Raw genomic sequence first — 19,245 nt, 5'->3', positions numbered from 1 at the left:
CAAAGTACCAGAAGAGAAGACACATTTTCCATAACTTCATTTGGAATAGAAGATATCTCTCTCCTATGCAGTTCTTATTCAGCATGTCTAAGTGTTTGTAAGATATTTAAATAAATTGTACTACTAGAATACCACCAATACAGAAGCACTCTCATGTTGCATTTCTAAAATGACCAACAAATCATGTTTCTCCAGCAAAGTAAAATATCACCATTTCGCATTGACAATGATTATTGAGCTACTGCACAGGTGATGAATCCAACCTCGCAAAAAAGCTTAAATTGAAGATTCTACTTCTTTTATTTACTTCATTTGTCTTTATTTAGTATTGCGTCATATGCAAGGAAAGTATTGCGTTCAGCGAGTGCCTAAATGGTGAGAAGAAAAAAACTGCTAGATATCAACCAATCCATTAAACAAAATAAGCATACCCAATCTTTGAAGAAAGTTCGTATATGCAAATAATAGATTCTTCAGACAGCTGTAAGATATTCTGTTATAATGAATCGAATAGCTTCTATGAACAAAGGAAAACATATTGGCATACGAAAACTCATTGCTCATCAATTCTCGCTCAATGTCTAAGTGGTTCAGTTCACAAACAATTACCACAATTGAAATAAGAATGATGACAATAGTAATGCCCTAACCAGCAAGCGGGAACCATGACGAATCCTATTTCACCAGGGAGCAAGTATAGGAAATTTTTTTGAGAAAATTTTGACCATTGATTATTTATATTCACGGTCTTCTCCCTGGTCCTCCCACACAGAGTCAAAGGATAGAGCACTATCTAGGGGTAAAAGTTTCTCCTGTCCACAAATGAAGAAAGTAAATAAGAAAGTAAAAAAATTGATCTGCTGAACATAATAGGAAGGCGTATGAGAACACCAATAACCTTCCAAGATGGTAACATCAGATCTAAGTTCACTAATGCATTATTATTCGGCATTCAAGAACCTGACCCTCTGGTCTCTATTTAATTGTCTAGAACACTATGTATTGCCAATATTAATTATCATTGATTAAAAAGAAAAAACACTGATGCAAGAAAGTTGTTGAATTGGTTAACGAAGATATCCAAGGAATAATCAAAGGGTGTACAATACTATTTAAAACTACATTGGATAATCGCTGTTACACTTGCATATCTGAAAAAAAAATGCTCCTATAAAAATCTACGTCCACTAGCCATGTACAATCAAGTTCTGAATCCCAAGCAAAACACTTAAAACTGCTAGCAGGAAATAGGAAGCATGATGAAGATCAACATCAATCATACCACATTTCCTACCTGGATTTGATCTCTGTCAAGTGAAATTCTGAGAGGTGGATTTAGAAATCAATGTTACGCTTCATGTTTTTGCATGAAATGACTACTCTTGATACTTGAACTCACATTTTCATGCGTACAAACCCGAGACTTAACCATTGCACTAAACAATGATCCCTAGAAAAATAACATGACTATATACCAGAAATTCTTGAGCCCTCAATGCAAAGTTTGCATGTCCCAAAATTCAAATTGTGGTTAAAACTATCAAGATTTCAAAACATCTTACAATGTATTCAAATGCCGTAATATACCCTAGAATCCATGAAGTTTTACCACACTTGCTCATCCCCGGACTTCTTTTTTTAGTATAATCTCAACCTGGGATTTTATTTCCAGAGATTATGAGTGACATCACAATTAAGTGGATGAGTTGTTTTCTAATCTTATCAGCAACGGAGCACATTTTTTGTTACGTTTCTAAAGTTACTGATCTAGTTAAGAACTTATAAATCTAGTGTGTGGATTGAAAAGGTGTCACTTTCTTCTGTGCTTCCTCCATAACAAAGTCATCATAATTCAACACATAGCAAGGTTCTTAGCAGGCATCCCAGGTGCCATCTATAATTTCATCATCTGATGAACAACAAATGGAAAGTAAAATAACCATGTGAAGAAAAAATGGAAAAAAACTTTTCCTGCAAAAAAAAATACTGGCAACCATCCAGAATGGACTAGATTGCATCAAATCAAAGTAGAATCAGCATAGTTAACATTCAATACCACACAGAGTCTCCTATATTCTTTGGCAGAAATGGTTAATTATTTGATAGCAAGTTCTGAAATAAAGAATGGCTTTGAAAGAAGAAACAAACAATGCCATGTTTATATTTAAAACCTCTATTGAATGTGAAGAGACTACACATTCAAAACCTTTAATTGTTTCCCAAACCTTGGGAACCGAGTGTGCTTAAAAGTTAAAACATCAATTAGCGCAAGTGATTCCTAATCATACACGGGCTTGGTGGTGAAGCATTGCAATGAAATGATAGACAAATCTAGCAGTGGTTTGTGAACAAATGAGTAGCAGTGAATCTAAAAATAATATCAGCAGCATTTCTGCTGTGCTAGCAATGAAGTTCTCATCATACATCTACAAAAGGAAGCCAATAGAAAAAAAGAACAATCAGCTAGAGAGTTCTATTACGATGTTCCTTAAGTAACTGAAGCATGTGGTGGCATCTATCGACCTCCTTTAATTTAAAAGTATCTAAGCAGAGCCTGTAACTACTAACCTTGATGACTTGAGAAGAAGAGCGATTCACAACCCTAGCCAGCTTCCTTCTCCCCCCCCCGGTCGGAACAGTTCTCATTCACTACGATGTTTCGATGTTGCAATAAAATTTGGAAACAGAACCAGTTAAACCTTATCTCATTCGAAAATGTCGAAGCACATAACATGTAAGAAAGCAACAAGGCTCTATTATACCATAAAATAATTTCATTGAACATTACATCTATTACTGTTTCGAATCCCTAGATAACCACCAAAAAAAAATGAGTTAAAAAACGACCTAACATCCGATGCCATTTTCCTTTTCTTATCAGGTGGGGATTCCTGGTAACTCAAATTACAAACCCACCCCTCAGAGACCACCGAATTTACAGAACTACCCCTACAAGCACTACGCTCTATTTCTCCCCTCGATCATTCCTCACTTCTTTCCTTTCTTCGTTACTACTTTCTTCGCTGCTACTTTCTTCTTCGGGGCGCCAACGCTCTTCGGCTTAACAGTTTTAGCCGGTGCCTTCTTCGACGTGGCTTTGGTTGTCACCGCTTTCCTTCCCGGAGATGTTCTCGATGAAGTCCTCAGAGCTTTAACCGGTCTCTCCTTGGCCTTGGGCTTTGCCGGTGCCGTCTTAGGCTTTGCAGCAGCGGTTTTAGCCTTAGCTGGAGCAGCCTTTGGTTTTCCCTTGGCGGTAGCCTTTGGCTTAGCAGCTGCAGCTTTTGGCTTGGGCTTGGGCTTCGGCTTGGGCTTGGCATCTGCTTTAGACTTCGCCGGTGACTTAGCCGTCGACTTGGTAGACTTAGTTTCCTTGGCCTTGGGAACAGCTGGCTTAGATTTAGCCTTTGGCTTGGCAGCAGTTGCCGGCTTCTTTTTAGCCGGAGAAGCAGCAGCTGGTTTAGCTGGAGCAGATGATTTAGCCGATGGAAGCTTGAAGGATCCTTTGACTTTAACAATCTTACCGGCAGTCACGAGCTTCTTCAAATGAAACAACAGAAGCTTCTTAAAATTCGATGGCAGTTGTTTGTGTTTCTCTTCGAGAAACTTGGTAATCGCGTACTGGCTCGAACCTGTCTTCTCTTTCAACGTCACTATAGCATCCTTAACCATCTACGAAAATCAGGAGAGAAAAAATCAGATCCAAAATTTAAAAAAAAAAAAAAAACAAATATTAAAACAAAAATTGAATCTCGTGTTACGAAATGTTACCTCTTCATAAGGAGGGTGAGCGGAAGGGGAACGAGGACGGAGTTTTTTAGGGGCAGGAGCTTTTTTGGCTTTAGGTTCCTTGGCTTTTCTAGCTCTGCTGGGTTTGGTGGCCGGCTTATCATCAGCTGGTTCAGACGTTGGCGGTTCGGTGCTGCCATCGACGGTGACAGTGGGTTCGTCAGAGGACATTTTTTAGAGAATTAGGATTGAATTAGGGCTTGAGAAAAGAAAGGAGATTGAATCCAATGAAGAACTGGGTGAGGAGGAGATTAGATTGGATCTGGTGGTGTCTGGTTCGCTGGCGATTCTTGATTTTTTTCCGCTTGTGTGAAGAAGATGACGGAAATTATGGGATTTAAATAGTCAAGGGAGACTAGGACGGTATCCGAAAGTTGGGTTCTGATTGGTGGAGAGAGTTAGGAAGCGGATCGCCCCCTTTGTTCAGGTTTGAATATAAGCCGTTGGATATGGATTTTATCTACGGTTGACTGTTGGAGACTTATGGGAGGGGTGGATGGGAGGATTAGGAGTGAATGGTGAAACTTTGCTGAAGTGGGTGTGCTTTTAAGCTCAATTAAATTGAGCGTAACTTGAGCTAGAGTTAATTGATTTTGCTGAAATTTTTTGCATTGTGTAGGTAATTATATGAGGTTTCTAATGAGTGGTGTAACATTTTCTGAGGATGAGTAGTTTCGGAGAAAATTGAGTTTGAAGCTGTGATGCTCAAAAGTAGGGTTTTGTTTGATGTCATCGAGGTTTTGGGAAAATTTAGAAGAATGCTTGAATTTAATTCTGGTTTTTTTTGTGCCATTTACTAGTAGGGTAGCAAAGGAATCTACTGACCCAAGAATCATGGAATTCTATTGAGATTTGGGTGGGAAACTGTTGATTGGAAAGACAATGAAGTTGAACACATCCTTGCTATAAGAGTGTTGTGTCCAGGTGCCACTATAACATTTGTGTGGTGTATGCATCTGCTGGAAAAATGAATTGATTCATTGTTTTCAATCTGTGAAGGCACTGCTGGTGATCAACTGGAGTATAAATGTGATTGAATGCAGTGTGATTGGATCAATGATTCATACAAGATCATCTAGCCAATCATTTTCAAACATCATGTGGAAATTTCCAAGGTAAACAAGTCATGGAACCCCAGGAAGCTATTTGCATCACGTCAATGTATACTACTCACTCTTGTGTGAAAATCAATGTCTAAAAACCATCCTTGCAGATGTATATTGCACCTCTATCTGGGAATTTATCGTGTTAGAATTTACTGTGCTTGATCATTTGTTTACTTTTTACCATTGTTCATCAGTTTCTCTATGCAACAAAGTCATTGAGCAGTAGCTTGGCTCCAAAGACGATACAAATGCATTTACATCTCTTCAATTCACCGAATTATCGTCAAGAAAATCATAGACACTTCTGCTAAACCATGAATTTAATTGCATGAATGTGTAAATTAAGGACAAAGTAAATGCTGTCTAACCAGTGCTGTCAAACACGCTGGTAATTCACTTCAATGCGCTTCATTCTGTATCGGGAACCAACATGTAGTTGTCTGATGTTGTAATCTCGTAAATCCATCTTCTGGCTTGCAATCAAAAGACTAACGAGTGCCTAATCGATTCATGTATGTGCAGTAAATATTAACTTGTGGTGTTATATTAAGCGGTATGTGATCCTAGCACAAAAGAATGCTTCTTATGCAGGCATCACTGCTTTTAATAACCACAAATGAATTGCATCAGCAACATGTTTCAAGTTTAAAAACGCATAGGCTTCCAGATGTGATCCACTATTTTAGCATCCAGGTCGAGAATAACTCAAGAATGCATATAAAATTAATGCTGATGAATGTTCATTGGATGACATGAATATTTGCAAGTAGTGCTTCTTGTTCTTTGTATATGGCTAAGATTGAACTGGGGCATCATCGTGGCTGCACAAAGCATCTCATGATGCTCTATTATCTTGTATTTATTTTATTTATCCAACGTATTCATGTTGATTTTTCTTAAAAAATTAGCATCTATGTTGAGTTTAGATTCACTATCCATGGTGCGTCTGTTAAACTGGTTATGATGCCCTGGTTCTTCTATAACACAATCACTGTCCAAGCTAACAATGTTTCGACACAAGGCATGTAAATTTTGGTTAGAATTTCTCTCCATTGACAATGTTTAAGTTGAAATGCCGAAAATGCGATGGTGTATGTTCATCCGTTAGCAAGAACAAAGGTATACAGTTTACCTGCCATAACAGGGATATATAGAATTCCTTACATGGCATGAAAGTTTGAAAGAAGGCGTGTGTATCAGCGATTGAATCTTTATGCAACTCACAAAGGTCTTCTATCTTTGTTATTTCACCCTCAACTTTTTCCTTTTTTTTTTAATCCATTTAGAGTTCCATTTATAATTAATACCGTGTTTGGTAGTATAATTATTTGTTGTTTTTTAAAGTATTTTTTTACTTAGAAAAGCATGCTAATAATATTTTTTTATTTTTAAAAAATTATTTTTGAGATCAGCACATCAAAATGATTTGAAAAAATAAAAAATATATTACTTTAAAATAAAAAAAAATAATTTTTTGAAAAATACTTTTTCACTTGAATGCCAAACACCTCTAAATAGGAGGAGGACCCTCAAATTTAGAGACTGGTTTGTCTCCTCAATAGCATCTCTCGACTCTACGTTCACAATTGATCAGGTTTTCACAGGAATGATGGTGATGGGAGCAATAGGAATCTCGAGAAAAGCTTAAATTAATGAAGGTTAATCTCGGGGGGATCCTTGGCAACTGCTATTGGTATTGTGTCAAGGCTTGGCATGAAAAACCAAGATTAAGACCGAGTCAGAACATAAAATGTACAGGCATGTAAAAATATATCGTAACTTCTTCAAGTCAATCCTCGCTACTCGCAGCACATTAGTAAACAAGAAAGAAGAATAATAATATAACCTGCACTTTAGGTTTTGACCTAGCGATGGAAGGAGTTTGTTTTTTTATTCTGCATCTGGATTCAAGCTTTACTGTGCACACCTGTCACTCCCGCGGTACCTTACATGCTCACTGGGATTTGCAGGATTTTTAGTGGGTCGTGAAATTAGTCATAGTACGCGCAAGTTGACCCGAATATCCAAGTAAATCAAATAATAATAATAATAATAATATAACCCTGAATGATAATGATGTAGCTTAATTGGTAAAATTACTTGCTTGTTTATTAAAGATTACTAATTTAAGTTTTATAAATTTTAAAATTATTAAAAATTTATATTATTGTTAATTTTAGGGTCTATAAGATTAATTAAGGTACAAGTAAGTTAATCTGAATACTTATATTAATAAAAAAATTAAAAAAGAATAACAGATATTTTTAACTGGAAGATTTTTTTTTGAAAGATAAAAAAAGCTTGAGGACCATCATTGTGGATTCAAATTTACAGGCTTGTTACTTATCTACTAAATACTCTGCAAGCCACTGGACAAATAATTTAGTTTGTGATTAGTAGTGTGGCAGTTTTTGTGGCTATAATTTGAAAAAATGAGTTTAAAAGAGATATTTTTAATTGTGATTTAAAAAAAATATATTTGGTTAAAATTATTGTGATATAATTTTTTGTATGCAAAATAAATAAAAAAAATATATTTTCATGAATTAAAAACTTGTTATTTTAACTTCTATAAAAACAAGATTTACAACGTAACTATACATGAACCAAACAGTTTTATCTTTGTGATTCGACAGAAAGCAAAAGCCACCATAATACTAAACTAACACTTAAAAGCTTAGATATTGCTTTTTTTTTTTTCTCAACAAAAAATTTTCTACACAAGTTTTTTCGACATGGTTTTGTAGTTAAAAAAATTCTAAATCAAAATAAAAAAGTTTATGTGCGCATATAATCAAATAAATTTAGAATTATATGTTAATAAATGAAAAAAAACCCATAAATAATAACTACAAATAAAACTGAAAAAATAAAATTTACCTATATAAAAATATAAAAAAAATCATAAATGAATCAGAAAAATCTCTTCAAAAATTAAATGTGAAACTAAAAAGTAAAGTTGATTTCAAATAGGTTGTCTAAACAAAATAAAAGAGAGAATGGGTTTTAATATAAATATAGATAAAAAAAAAATATTTGAAAAAAAAAACATATAAAAGAAACCTTAATTTGTAAAAAATAATTAGAAAAAACAAAAGGTCAGATGTTGTTGAGTCTCATAAGTTAAGTCAATTTGTCTAACCCATGTCAATAGCACATGCACAATGTAGGCCCGCCTAATTAGGCCTTTTTTTTTTTTTTGGTATAATGCCATCAGCTCCATTTTTTTGAAAAATCAAACAACTCGTTGGCCATAGGCCAAATATTTTTTCCTCTTGTAAAACATCTGTACATGCAGGCTTTTTTTATGCATTTTGTACATGAAAAAAATTTAGTTATTAAATAAATTAAGAGCTATATGTGGTAATAAATGGGGAAAAAAAGGTATTTACCGTAATTAAATATAAAATAGAAAAATCAAATGCGTTAGTAAACGAAATATTTACCCAGTTGTGTTTATTGAATTTATTTATTAAAATTATTTTTTATACAGTCAAATGATATTAAAAATAGACACACATATTAGATGAATTAAATAAAATGAAAGTGGACAAAATATTATGCAAAGTTGCACGTATCATAAATATTATATGAAAATAAAAAAAAACTTTATTTTCAAAAATAAAGTTCTTGTAATAAAAAAAAAAGATTTAAAACAATTATTGATGAATCAGAATAATTTTTAAAAAAATTAAATACACACAACACCATCAAAAAAACAATTACAAAACAAAAAACTAAAAGGACATGGTTTTTTCCTCTAACATGCAAGGTATTGATCATTTCATCCTTTAATACACTAAACAAGTGCCCTAGTTTTATGGGTAGAGTTGTTTTTTCTAGTGGATCAAAATGTCATTTGTCAATTGATCAGGGGTAATATAGAAAATTTATGTTTTTAAAATACAGTAAAATTACTATCATCCTTGAAAACTAAAAAAAATAGACCTTTTGTCTGGAGGTTTTTATGCATTTTCAACATTGTTTGCACATAAAAAGATGGTGGTGCTCTTGAAAACTCAAAAGTTTTGCCTTTGCAAAAAGGGGTTTTTTTTTTTATCTTTGTATATTTAGTCTACAGTGTAATGACATATTTAGCCTTTGTCTTTGAAAAAAATCTAAGCCTTACAAGGGAGGGCTTTTTTGTCTTTGCCACTTGTGTCTTTTGTAGTATTAGAATGCTCTCATAGGCTTTTTAGTAATTTTAATAATTAAAATATTAATAAATCAATATAAAAGGAAGAAGTGTGATATGCACACGTCGATGCATTATCATCCTCCCAACAAACTAATGGAGCATGAGATGTATTACGATGATCAAAATATATTGACCATCGTGTCATTCGACGTGTTAGGTGGTGGCAAAGTTGTTGGTGTGGCATGTTTAGCCTAGTTAGTAGTGACAAATGGTTTTCCTCCTCCCCTTCTTTTTTCTCTCTCTTGTGCATTGGTTTTCATGCCAAACCTTTAAAAATTCAAATGTGTCGTTCGGTTTATATTTGTTTTAAATTTATTTTTTATTTTTTCTATTTATTTTGATTTTAAGGCTTCTTGAATTTATTTATTTTTATTTCAGATTCATCCACTTGCATTTTATTTCATATAATTATTATTTTTTATCTAATTTGGTCATAGTTGCGATTTTTTTTTCCTTCGCATTAATTTTTTTTATATCATCCTTTAGAATTTAATTTAATTTAATTTTTTTTTTCAATTTTGATCCTCATTTTTTATTACTTTTTTTTCCCATCCTTTTCTTCATTTATTTTGTTTTTCAATCCATCGTTATTTTCTTTCGATTATCTTTATGTGCATGATTTAGTTCTCATTGTTTTTATTTTTTAATTTTTTTCAATTTTTTCATGATTAACAATTTTTATTTGTTATTTTTTCGTGTTTGTCTTCTACAATCATGATCCGGTTCATCAATTTCGATAATCAATTCAATTTAAGTTTGGTCTTCTTTTTAAATTCTTTTTAAAGTTTGATTTATTGTTTTATTTTATCATTTGATATTATCTTTATTGGGCCTTGAATTTCATGATTTGTACTAAATTTTTTTTTATGAAGTTATTCATATCTTATATTTTGGGTCTATTGTTATCGGGCCTTGAATATTTTTTGAGTTTAAAAGGTCGAATCCTAATTTTCTAATCATCAGAAATAATTAAAAAATATCGCAGGCAATTATTAAAAAAACATTTAAACCAGCCAAGGCGAGCTTGGCTCTCGAATAGTTGGTAAACAAAAAAGATTGGCCTCCTAAGTTAAGCAGCGCTAGACTTTTATATAATTATTTTTTTCAAATATGATTAATACCCTCCTTATTTTTATTTATTTTTTACTTCGCATTAATTTTTTATTAAAAATGTAATCAACACACTCTCTCTTATGTTTAAAATTGTTTTGCTCACTTTTTTAATTATTTGTTATTTTTATATATATACTATTTGTATTTTTATAATATTTCAAAGACATTACCGCCATTTATCTTTAATTCGTTTTCTTTCATGTTATATAAAAATAAATTGTATTTATATGATATATTAATAGAAATAAAATTAGTTGTTCTTTGTAAAAAATATATTTTCTAGTATAAATAAAAATATATAAATTAAAAAAAAACTAAGATTAAATATTTGCATTGTAACACCTCATAACAATATTGTAACACTCCATAGTTTATATCCTAAATAGCTTTCTTAAACCTTGAACTTAGAAAATCAAAGTATATATTTTTTTATATATAAAATACAAGATTATTACATTGTAGTCCTTACATTATGATTTTACTTCATTAAGTTGAATATAAAGTTCAATTCTAAAAATTCAATTTTAAAAAAAAAATTAAAAAAAACTTGAGGTAACCAAATTTATCCACAAAACTTATGACTCTGATCATGAGACTAATATAAATTTATAGAAAATAAATTAAATTAAATTATGAATTCCAATCTCCAATAAATTTAACTTTAACTAATAAAATTATAAAAAATTATATATAAAAAAATTATTCCAATAAAAAATACTTTAGGAGAGGAACAATTATTTTTAGTTCTTGTCAATAAAAATAAATTTGAATGAATCAGTTTCATGTGCCTTTTCATTGTTTCTTTTCATATCTATACTAGGTTGGATGAGTGGAGAATTGAATTGGTAGAAAAATAAAAACGAGAAATGGGCTGCAACAGGATTGCGTCAAAGTTAAGGGATCAAATAGTAAGTTTAAAAAGATAAATAGGAAGAAATCCAGGGGTCTATTCAATCTTGTCCATTTGAGCGTACCATATAAATTCACAATGACATCTAACGAAAACGAAAACCCTAGCCACCCCTAAAACACTCTCCAGCCGAACCTCCTAAGCTCGAGCAAGGGTTTTGCGTCTCTGCAGTCTACTATACCTTCTACCATGGTAAGATCACAAACCAACCCTTCTCCGACCTTCAATCTCCTCTATGCTTCTATATTTTACCTGGAAAATGAACGAAACTGTCGGAAATTCCCAACAACCGACTGATTAATCATTTTTTTCTCGGGATCCAAACAGAGGCTTCGAACGGTTCTCTAATTGTTTTTTTGTTTGTTGTCGGTGATTTTCAGGCAGACGTTGAGACCGATGTTGCTGCAGCAGGACAGCCAAAGAAGAGAACGTTCAAGAAGTTCAGTTTCAGAGGAGTTGATCTGGATGCTCTTTTGGACATGTCTACTGACGAGCTTGTAAAGCTCTTTCCTGCTCGTGCTCGCAGAAGGTGAGCGAGACATTCTCTGTTTTTAATGCTTTTAAATGCTCTTTTAGACATGTCTACTGACATTCTTGTTGGTTTGATTTCAGGTTTCAGAGGGGCTTGAAGAGGAAACCGATGGCACTTATCAAGAAACTTCGCAAGGCGGTACGTTTTTTCCTTTCTCGTGGTCTGCTGTGTGGTTTAATTTGATTTGAATTTGACTGTTTTTTTTTATAGTAGTTCTCAGTGTATTTAGTTATAAATTAAATGAAAAAAATAAATCTACTTGCCGTTATTTTTTTATCCATCAACTTTAATTCCTGTTATAGAGACATGGAGCTCCATTGCATCGCATGTTAAGAAATATACCATGGAAGTCTAGCGGCCTCTATTTAAATTCAATATTAAGATTTTTCTTTTATTTGTTGCGGGTGGACTAGTAAGGACATTGATCCATCAACGGGACTTTACCACTAGATGTTTATCTGGCATGTCAATGGCTGAACACTTGAACTTTTTGGCCAGCCAAGTCAATAATATGGTTGCCAGATTGTGATATACCCTAATTCCTTGGGACTTCCTTTACACCTTGATGGGAATCTGTTTTCCAATGCCAGGGAAGATTCTCTTACCAATGAAGTAAACATGTCACCATAATAATACTATCATTTTTGAGTTGGTGCTGCATTTTAGCCCGTGGCTTCTATGGGAGGAATATCTTCCCAGAATGGACAGTTGTTCTGTTCTTCATTTATGGCTGTTATGGATTTCTATTTTGCTTCGATTGCAAGCATCATTGAGCTGTTATAGTCTGTCAGTATTGTTGCATGATTGAACATAAGCAGACTTTGTAAATGTTATGTTTATTGATGCTTATCTTACATTCTGTTTGGGAGGGTAGAAAGTAGGAGGAAAGAAAACTATGGGCAAGAAAGTTTGAAGGGAAAGTGATTCTTTTCTGTTTGGGAGTTCCAAGGAAAATGAGGGGAGTGCGTGATGACAAATGAGGGGAAAAATAATTCCTTGGCTCGCCATTTCTGGTCTCAACAATCTTAAGGAGGAAATGTAAATCACATTCTTATTATGTGATTTTACTTATTTATTCTTGATTGAATGTCAAGTGTAATGATTTTAAATGTGGATCTTACATTCTCTTACCAGGAAAATTTTTCTTTCCTCTTTTGATGTGCAAAATTGAAATGAATGTTTTTTGGAACTTTTTTGTTGTGATGTCTTGAACAGAAAAGGGAGGCTCCAGCCGGTGAGAAACCAGAACCAGTCAGGACTCACCTTCGCAACATGATCATAGTACCTGAAATGATCGGAAGTGTCATTGGTGTGTACAACGGCAAAACCTTTAATCAAGTTGAAATCAAGCCTGAAATGATAAGCCATTATTTAGCTGAGTTCTCGATCTCCTACAAGCCCGTTAAGCATGGAAGGCCTGGAATTGGTGCTACCCACTCCTCAAGGTTTATTCCTCTCAAGTGAAGGTTTTGCATATGCGGTATCTGTTGTTTCATGTCATGGACGTGCGTTTTGTTTCTGTCACTTCTTGATTGAGTAGTTTTTAATTTCACTGCTTTTCTTAAAAAACATCTTGTCAAGTTTGAACAAGAAAATTTGTCAGGTTTTATTTCAACTTATATTATGTTAAAGAGACTTGAGACTCTCGTTGCATCAGTGCCATGGCTAGGTTCTCTCCTTCGACAAGGAGTGTGAACCCGTATTAGTATTTGTTGAGATTATGATGTGTTCAACCTGAGTGACTTTTTTAATTATTTGCTTAACAATCCATATCTTTTAACACTAGGTTAGAAGAACTCTTGCTTTCTCAACAGAGGGTAGGTTTTTTGGTTGAAAATCATCAATGGTGAAAAGCAAATCTGAACTTATTTTTCATTATGGACTCAGTTAACAGTTAACGTGATTATATTCGTTCTAGGTCATCGTTCCAATTCCTTGATATTCACCTAATTTTTCATCCCATGCATCTTATTCCTCGTAATAACAATTTTTTTTTTAATATTTATTCAAATAATTCTCATGGTTTTAGTTTAATGTTTAAACTAATTTTTTAATCTAGTTTGAGTACAGTAGCTTTTAAAAGTACATTTGCTTTGAAAAATTATTAATTAAATATTTTTTGATAAAAATAATTTTAAAAGTAGAAGATGAGTGAAAAGGATTTTGAAAAAAATTGAAAATTTTTATTTGTTTATTTTTAATGTTTTTTATTTTGTTAATGTTAACAATAAATTTTAAAAATAAAAAAATATATATTTTTAATGTTTTTTTAAAAAAAAAAAATTGAAGGAAATAGATAGAAGGGTTAGGGGAGTGACCAATTGGGCTCATGTAGAGCTCAACAAGTCAGTCCGATCATTGCAAATATGGCCTGTTAAGGAGATTTTAGAGTGAAAATTTTTATTTTTTAGAATGCGCAACGTTTCAAAATATGATATGTTTAACTTTTTACCCAACTAATAGTTTCTGTAAGTATTATTATCATCCTGTTATTTTTATCATCCCTCCACGCTGTCGAGCTTGCCGACGCCATTTGAATTCTTGCATCATTCCTAGAGCTATGTCTCTCTGCCTATGGTGGGCTATTATTATCATCATAACATCAAAAATATCCTCGCTATCTCACCTTTCCACTCGGATTCATAAATGTTGTAAATGAACCACCCATGCCATCCATTCTTAGCGTAACTATTTTTAAAATATTTTTTTTATTTAAAATATATTTATTTATTTTTAAAATTTTATTTTTGATACTAGTAAATTAAAATAATTTTAAAATATTTTAAAAAATAATTTTAAATAAAAAAATTCAAAACTTTTGAAAATAACATTTCTACCACAAAAATAAATAATAAACAAGATCTAAATAAATATTTAAAAAATATGGTTAAGGTTGAGATTCGTGCAAGAGATCAAATAGCTTTTATGAGTAAGGTTTGTATATAATTAGGTTATACCTAATCTAAATCTCAATTTTTATCATATTTTCAAATACTCTCTTAACTTTCATTTCTCAAAAACTCCTAACTTAACACATTTATTAAACTCAGATACGTCAAATAGGCCAAGCTGGATTCAGCTGGTTCAAGATCTTAGTCTAGAAATATTTTTAAAAAATAACCACAAATATACTCCTAAACAATCAAGAATAAAACCATGCCTTCACTGGTCAGTTATGATAGTGTTTGAAATTATTATAATGGTTATTTTAGAAAATATATTTTAAAAATATATATATTAAAATATTTTTTTAATTTTTAAAACTAACACATTAAAAAATTAAAATAAATAATTAGCATGACACCAAACCAAAACTATATACACCATAAGTCATTACTAATATTCTTCACATAGAACCTTTTAATTAAAATAAAAAATAATTAAAAACCCACTAATTACCGAACAAAAGAAAACTAAACCAAATCTCAAAACTCGGCGTTGACCAAGACCGTGTCCCCTCCTGTATACACCAAAAAACCCTCCAAATCTCTTCAGTGTCTCCCCAAACAAAAACCACATTATCAAACAATCCCGTAGTACACAGTACACTAACGACAATGACCGTCACGACAACCCTCTCCCTTGCTGGTTCTTCAGCTCCTTCCTCTCCAGCTGTACAGGCGAAGAATGAGCCTCAACGCCATTTCAGAGGCGTGAGGAAGAGGCCGTGGGGTAGATTTGCTGCCGAGATTCGTGATCCATGGAAGAAGACACGGAGTTGGCTTGGCACTTTTGACACAGCGGAGGAGGCGGCACTTGCTTACGACGACGCAGCTCGATCTCTCCGTGGGCCAAAGGCAAGGACAAACTTCTTCCACACCGATCATTTTGCTCCCGTGCCATTTTCGCAAACTGCGGTGGTTGGTGCAGGTGTTTTTGAGAAATGTTTCTCGCCGGTTTGTCTTGGTGGTGAGGTGGCGAGGATGACGATGCCAGCGGCATCTCCGGTTAGGTCAGAGTATACGGGGTACAACATGGAGACTGTGAATGAAAACGTGGGTTTGGTTTTAAATGAAGAGAAGAAGTTGCGTGGAGGGAAAAAACCTTTTCTGTTTGATTTGAACTTGCCGGCACCGCTCTTTTGAGCGGTCTGGGATTGTGGTTTTGTGGCTGGGGCTGGGCGGAGGAAGTTGTTGATCGGTCAAGATTAGTTTGCAGAATTTTGGGCCCTGTCGCTGGTTAGATTATGCGTCCAATCGTGTACAGTTTAGGGTTAGGTGGGGTTTTTGGTTTGTGTTAACGTGGGGTTGATGGTGGGATTTATAACAGTCAAGGTTTTTTTTTTGGTTGCTATGAAGAACAAAAACCCGACTACTGTAAATCAAAATCAGCTCCTCTTATTTTCAGGGCCGGTTTGAGATTATTTGTTTTTTAACATGTTTTTTTTTAATCTATTAAAATGATTAAAAAACATTAAAAATTTTAATTTTAAAAATACAATGTCTTAAATAGATAGTTATAAAACATTGGCCTTGCAGGACAGGTTGGGTGAGTTAATTTATGAGCCGTGATTTATGATTTTTTTAAAATATTAAAAGATTATATTTAAAAAAATATATATTTTAAGATAAAACTTAGTATAAACTAAGTTACATATGAACGAATCATCAAATTAATTTATTTAATTAGATTGAGTTTTATAATTTTGTTTAAATACTTTAAACAATATTCTTTGGACTCCTGTTTGTACTTGTATTTCAAAAATGTTTTTGAAAAAAAAATAATTTTTTTTTTTTTTACTTTAAATTAATATTTTTTTGGTATTTGTAGATGATTTTGATGAGCTAATTTTAAAAATAATTTTTTAAAAAAAAATATATTATTTTTATATATTTCTAAATAAAAAAATACTTTGAAAAACAACCATAACCATATACCAAACATGCATGACTCTCGAGGTTTAGATAACTAAAATAACTCCATCTCATAATGTAATGTGAATACATAAAATATTTTAACAAATAGTATAGTTTAGAGAGCGAATTATATTTAATTGACATAGGTTAACTTATTAAACTTGCCATCTGGATCATAAGATCATAATAATCTTATAGAGAATAAATCAAATCAAATTATGATTGTTAATTTTTAATCAACTCAATATTAAATGACAAGATTAAAAAAAATAAAAAGAGATAAAAAAAAGGACTCGATTCAGCTTGTCAAACCTACACTCGAGACAACCCTATGAAAAACAAATTCAAAAAAATTATGAAACCTAATTTCCAACCAATTAAAAGTAAAAGGATGAAATAAAAAACATATTTATTAAAAACGTAAAAACAAAAAAAAAATCAACTTAAGCTAGTATGTTAAATTTACGAACTGAGTCATGTGACCATGATAATTTTTGAAAAAAAAAAAAAAAAAAAACTATGAAACTCCACTTTCAACAAATCCAGTGTTGAATGTTGAAATAAGAAATGAAAAAAAAACTAAATTTAGGAGACTAGATAAATCCACATAAAATAAATTACAAAAATTACAAAACCTAATTTTCATATAAATCTAATGATGAAATCGAAAATAAAACACCAATTAGAAAAGAAAGATATAAAAACTTATTCGAGTCAACCTGGAATAACATGTTAAACTCTTAACCTAGATTATAAAATTAGAATAAATTCATATAAAAAAAAAAACTAAAACCTTACTTTCAATAAATCTCATATTGAAGATTGAAATCGAGGAAAAAAAATAAATTAAAATTAGAATAAATTCATATAAAAAAATTAAACTAAAAATAGCAAATATTTTTTTACAAAACTCTATTTTAATTAATAGTAGTTTATGAGTGTAGTCAAGTATATTTAACCAAAAACTTTATTTATTTAATGATAATGTTGATAACATTTCAACTCCAGCCAGCCAGCACGCAAAATGAAAAGTGCCTGTTCTTTTACTTTCCTTCTTTTTTTAATGCCGTTCTAATTATAATGCTACTCTGCTATGCCCTCCTCCTGAAAATTACTAACGGTTTTTTGTTGCTTTACTCGCCGGTTTACCAGTCTTTGTTCACTCCACAAGGTTTTCTTATTCATTCACGTTATCCGAGTTCTTGGTCTCCGACTCTACGTCTGACTCTAATGTTTAGCTTTAGAAAAGGCCCAACTTTTGGAGTTTTTTCTTTCTTCATTTAGCACTTAAAAAAAAAACAGACAAAATAACAAAATACATAAAATATTTTAACAAATAGTATAATTTAGAGAGTGAATTATAAGTATCATAGGTGACCTTTTATTTTAAAAAATAAACTTATATAATTTACAATAAACAGAAAGGAAAGAGATAGGAGAAAAACAAGAAAAAAATCACGAAACACACCAAAATTCTAATAATAACACTACCAATACTTTTCAAAAAATATCGAGATATCAACAAGATGAATACAATAACACCAAAAGATATCATGAAAAATGATATTAGTGAGTCATAATTCAAATATATATTGGGGTTTATTTGTTTTTGAATGACTAATATATCAAGCTCTGGTTACCATTAATAATTTTTTTTGATGTTGTTAGATTTATCTTGTCAAGATTTTTTTAATAATATTAATAATGTTATTATCAGAGTTTTTTTTATGTTTTAATAGTTTGTTTTTGTTTCTATTATCCACTTCTTATAGCCGCTGAAGAGAGGGAAAAAAAATTGTTTTCAAAGTATATCATTTTTCTAATACTTTTTAAACCTTTATTTATTAATGTATTTCTTTATCCTTTTTTTCCAATAACCACAACGTATTGCATAACAAAGCAGTCTCTCACATGCTTGTGGACAGGGCATACGAAACAAAGTAGCATTCAATAAGTTCCCTCCTACGCCACCAAATCGTCGCGCAGAGAGATAGATTGGCCGTGCACGTATTAAAGTAGCCTTTTCACATGCTCGAGGGCAGGTTTTATGGCGTGTTTCCACTGGGAAATAAAGCAGAGCAACTGAACGGTTTGACCAGAAAGGCCCAGGCCATCATGAGCTCAGGGCCCATTCTTCACCGCCTGCTGCATCGAAACCTTCAAGGGTGGCGCTGTGGTGGGGGACTTCCATTAGAATCTACTCCTCTCTTTCACACCTGAGAAAGAATATACTTTCCCACTCGCAGCAGGGCATTACCAGGGCCTGACGGTCCATTTCAACTAGCATTGATGTCAAGAAATTATTTTTAAAAAAAATCATCCAATAGATTTCCTCGCATAGAATTTTCTACATTGAGTCACCCACATGCTTATATAGGAAGAAAAAAACGCCACCCCATTGTTGCACGATAAAAGGAAAAGGCTCAAAAAGATTTTATCCTCACCAAAACGGGAAGAGAAGAGAATATATATGGTCAAACTGAAAACTACAGTCAAAGCCAATTGATTACATGTTGAGGATTTTGTTCATGGTTGGGAAACCATCTCCATACCAAGAGAGATTAAGAAAGGCTACTTGCCATTAAAATGGAGTTCTGGTGTTTTAGATGGGTAATTTGTTCCAAGTCATCATCAATTGCCCTAAGGATATCTTCCCTGACAAGGCGTTTCCCAACTACAACGAACCAATATCAGCAGCTAGTCAAGATCCCATCTACCTCTGTTCCAGGGTTGAAAAACCACGA

At 32.5% G+C, this 19,245-nt stretch overlaps 3 protein-coding genes across 3 annotated transcripts; 2 read left to right on the top strand and 1 right to left on the bottom strand.

Moving 5' to 3' along the window:
* Nucleotides 1–2,733: 2,733 nt before the first annotated feature.
* Nucleotides 2,734–4,121, bottom strand: LOC118062213 (uncharacterized). Its single transcript, XM_035075942.2, has 2 exons — nt 3,769–4,121; nt 2,734–3,669 (listed from the first exon to the last, which is right to left on the bottom strand). Exons 1-2 carry the CDS (start codon nt 3,955–3,957, stop codon nt 2,989–2,991), a joined length of 870 nt encoding a protein of 289 aa, XP_034931833.1. The 5' UTR covers nt 3,958–4,121; the 3' UTR covers nt 2,734–2,988.
* Nucleotides 4,122–11,165: 7,044 nt separating this feature from the next.
* Nucleotides 11,166–13,301, top strand: LOC118062225 (small ribosomal subunit protein uS19). The gene is made up of 4 exons (XM_035075955.2): nt 11,166–11,305; nt 11,494–11,642; nt 11,726–11,783; nt 12,861–13,301. Exons 1-4 carry the CDS (start codon nt 11,303–11,305, stop codon nt 13,107–13,109), a joined length of 459 nt encoding a protein of 152 aa, XP_034931846.1. The 5' UTR covers nt 11,166–11,302; the 3' UTR covers nt 13,110–13,301.
* A 1,760-nt stretch (nt 13,302–15,061) lies between these two features.
* Nucleotides 15,062–16,051, top strand: LOC118062216 (ethylene-responsive transcription factor 8-like). Its single transcript, XM_035075944.2, has one exon. The coding sequence runs from the start codon at nt 15,203–15,205 to the stop codon at nt 15,728–15,730; it is 528 nt and encodes a 175-aa protein (XP_034931835.1). The 5' UTR covers nt 15,062–15,202; the 3' UTR covers nt 15,731–16,051.
* Nucleotides 16,052–19,245: the final 3,194 nt, after the last annotated feature.

The sequence above is a fragment of the Populus alba genome, chromosome 5 (genome assembly GCF_005239225.2).
Source record: "Populus alba chromosome 5, ASM523922v2, whole genome shotgun sequence".
In the NCBI taxonomy this organism is placed as follows: Eukaryota; Viridiplantae; Streptophyta; class Magnoliopsida; order Malpighiales; family Salicaceae; genus Populus; species Populus alba.
This window is presented reverse-complemented; position numbering and strand designations above follow the sequence as displayed.

Bases quoted from the DNA above. Each gene is read 5' to 3' on its own strand.
- LOC118062216 (XM_035075944.2), top strand. From the start codon at position 15,203: ATGACCGTCACGACAACCCTCTCCCTTGCTGGTTCTTCAGCTCCTTCC.
- LOC118062225 (XM_035075955.2), top strand. The intron at 11,643-11,725 runs GTGAGCGAGACA...GTTTGATTTCAG, and splicing joins CCTGCTCGTGCTCGCAGAAG to GTTTCAGAGGGGCTTGAAGA. The intron at 11,784-12,860 runs GTACGTTTTTTC...TGTCTTGAACAG, and splicing joins TCAAGAAACTTCGCAAGGCG to AAAAGGGAGGCTCCAGCCGG.
- LOC118062213 (XM_035075942.2), bottom strand. From the start codon at position 3,957: ATGTCCTCTGACGAACCCACTGTCACCGTCGATGGCAGCACCGAACCG. The intron at 3,670-3,768 runs GTAACATTTCGT...TGATTTTCGTAG, and splicing joins CTCACCCTCCTTATGAAGAG to ATGGTTAAGGATGCTATAGT.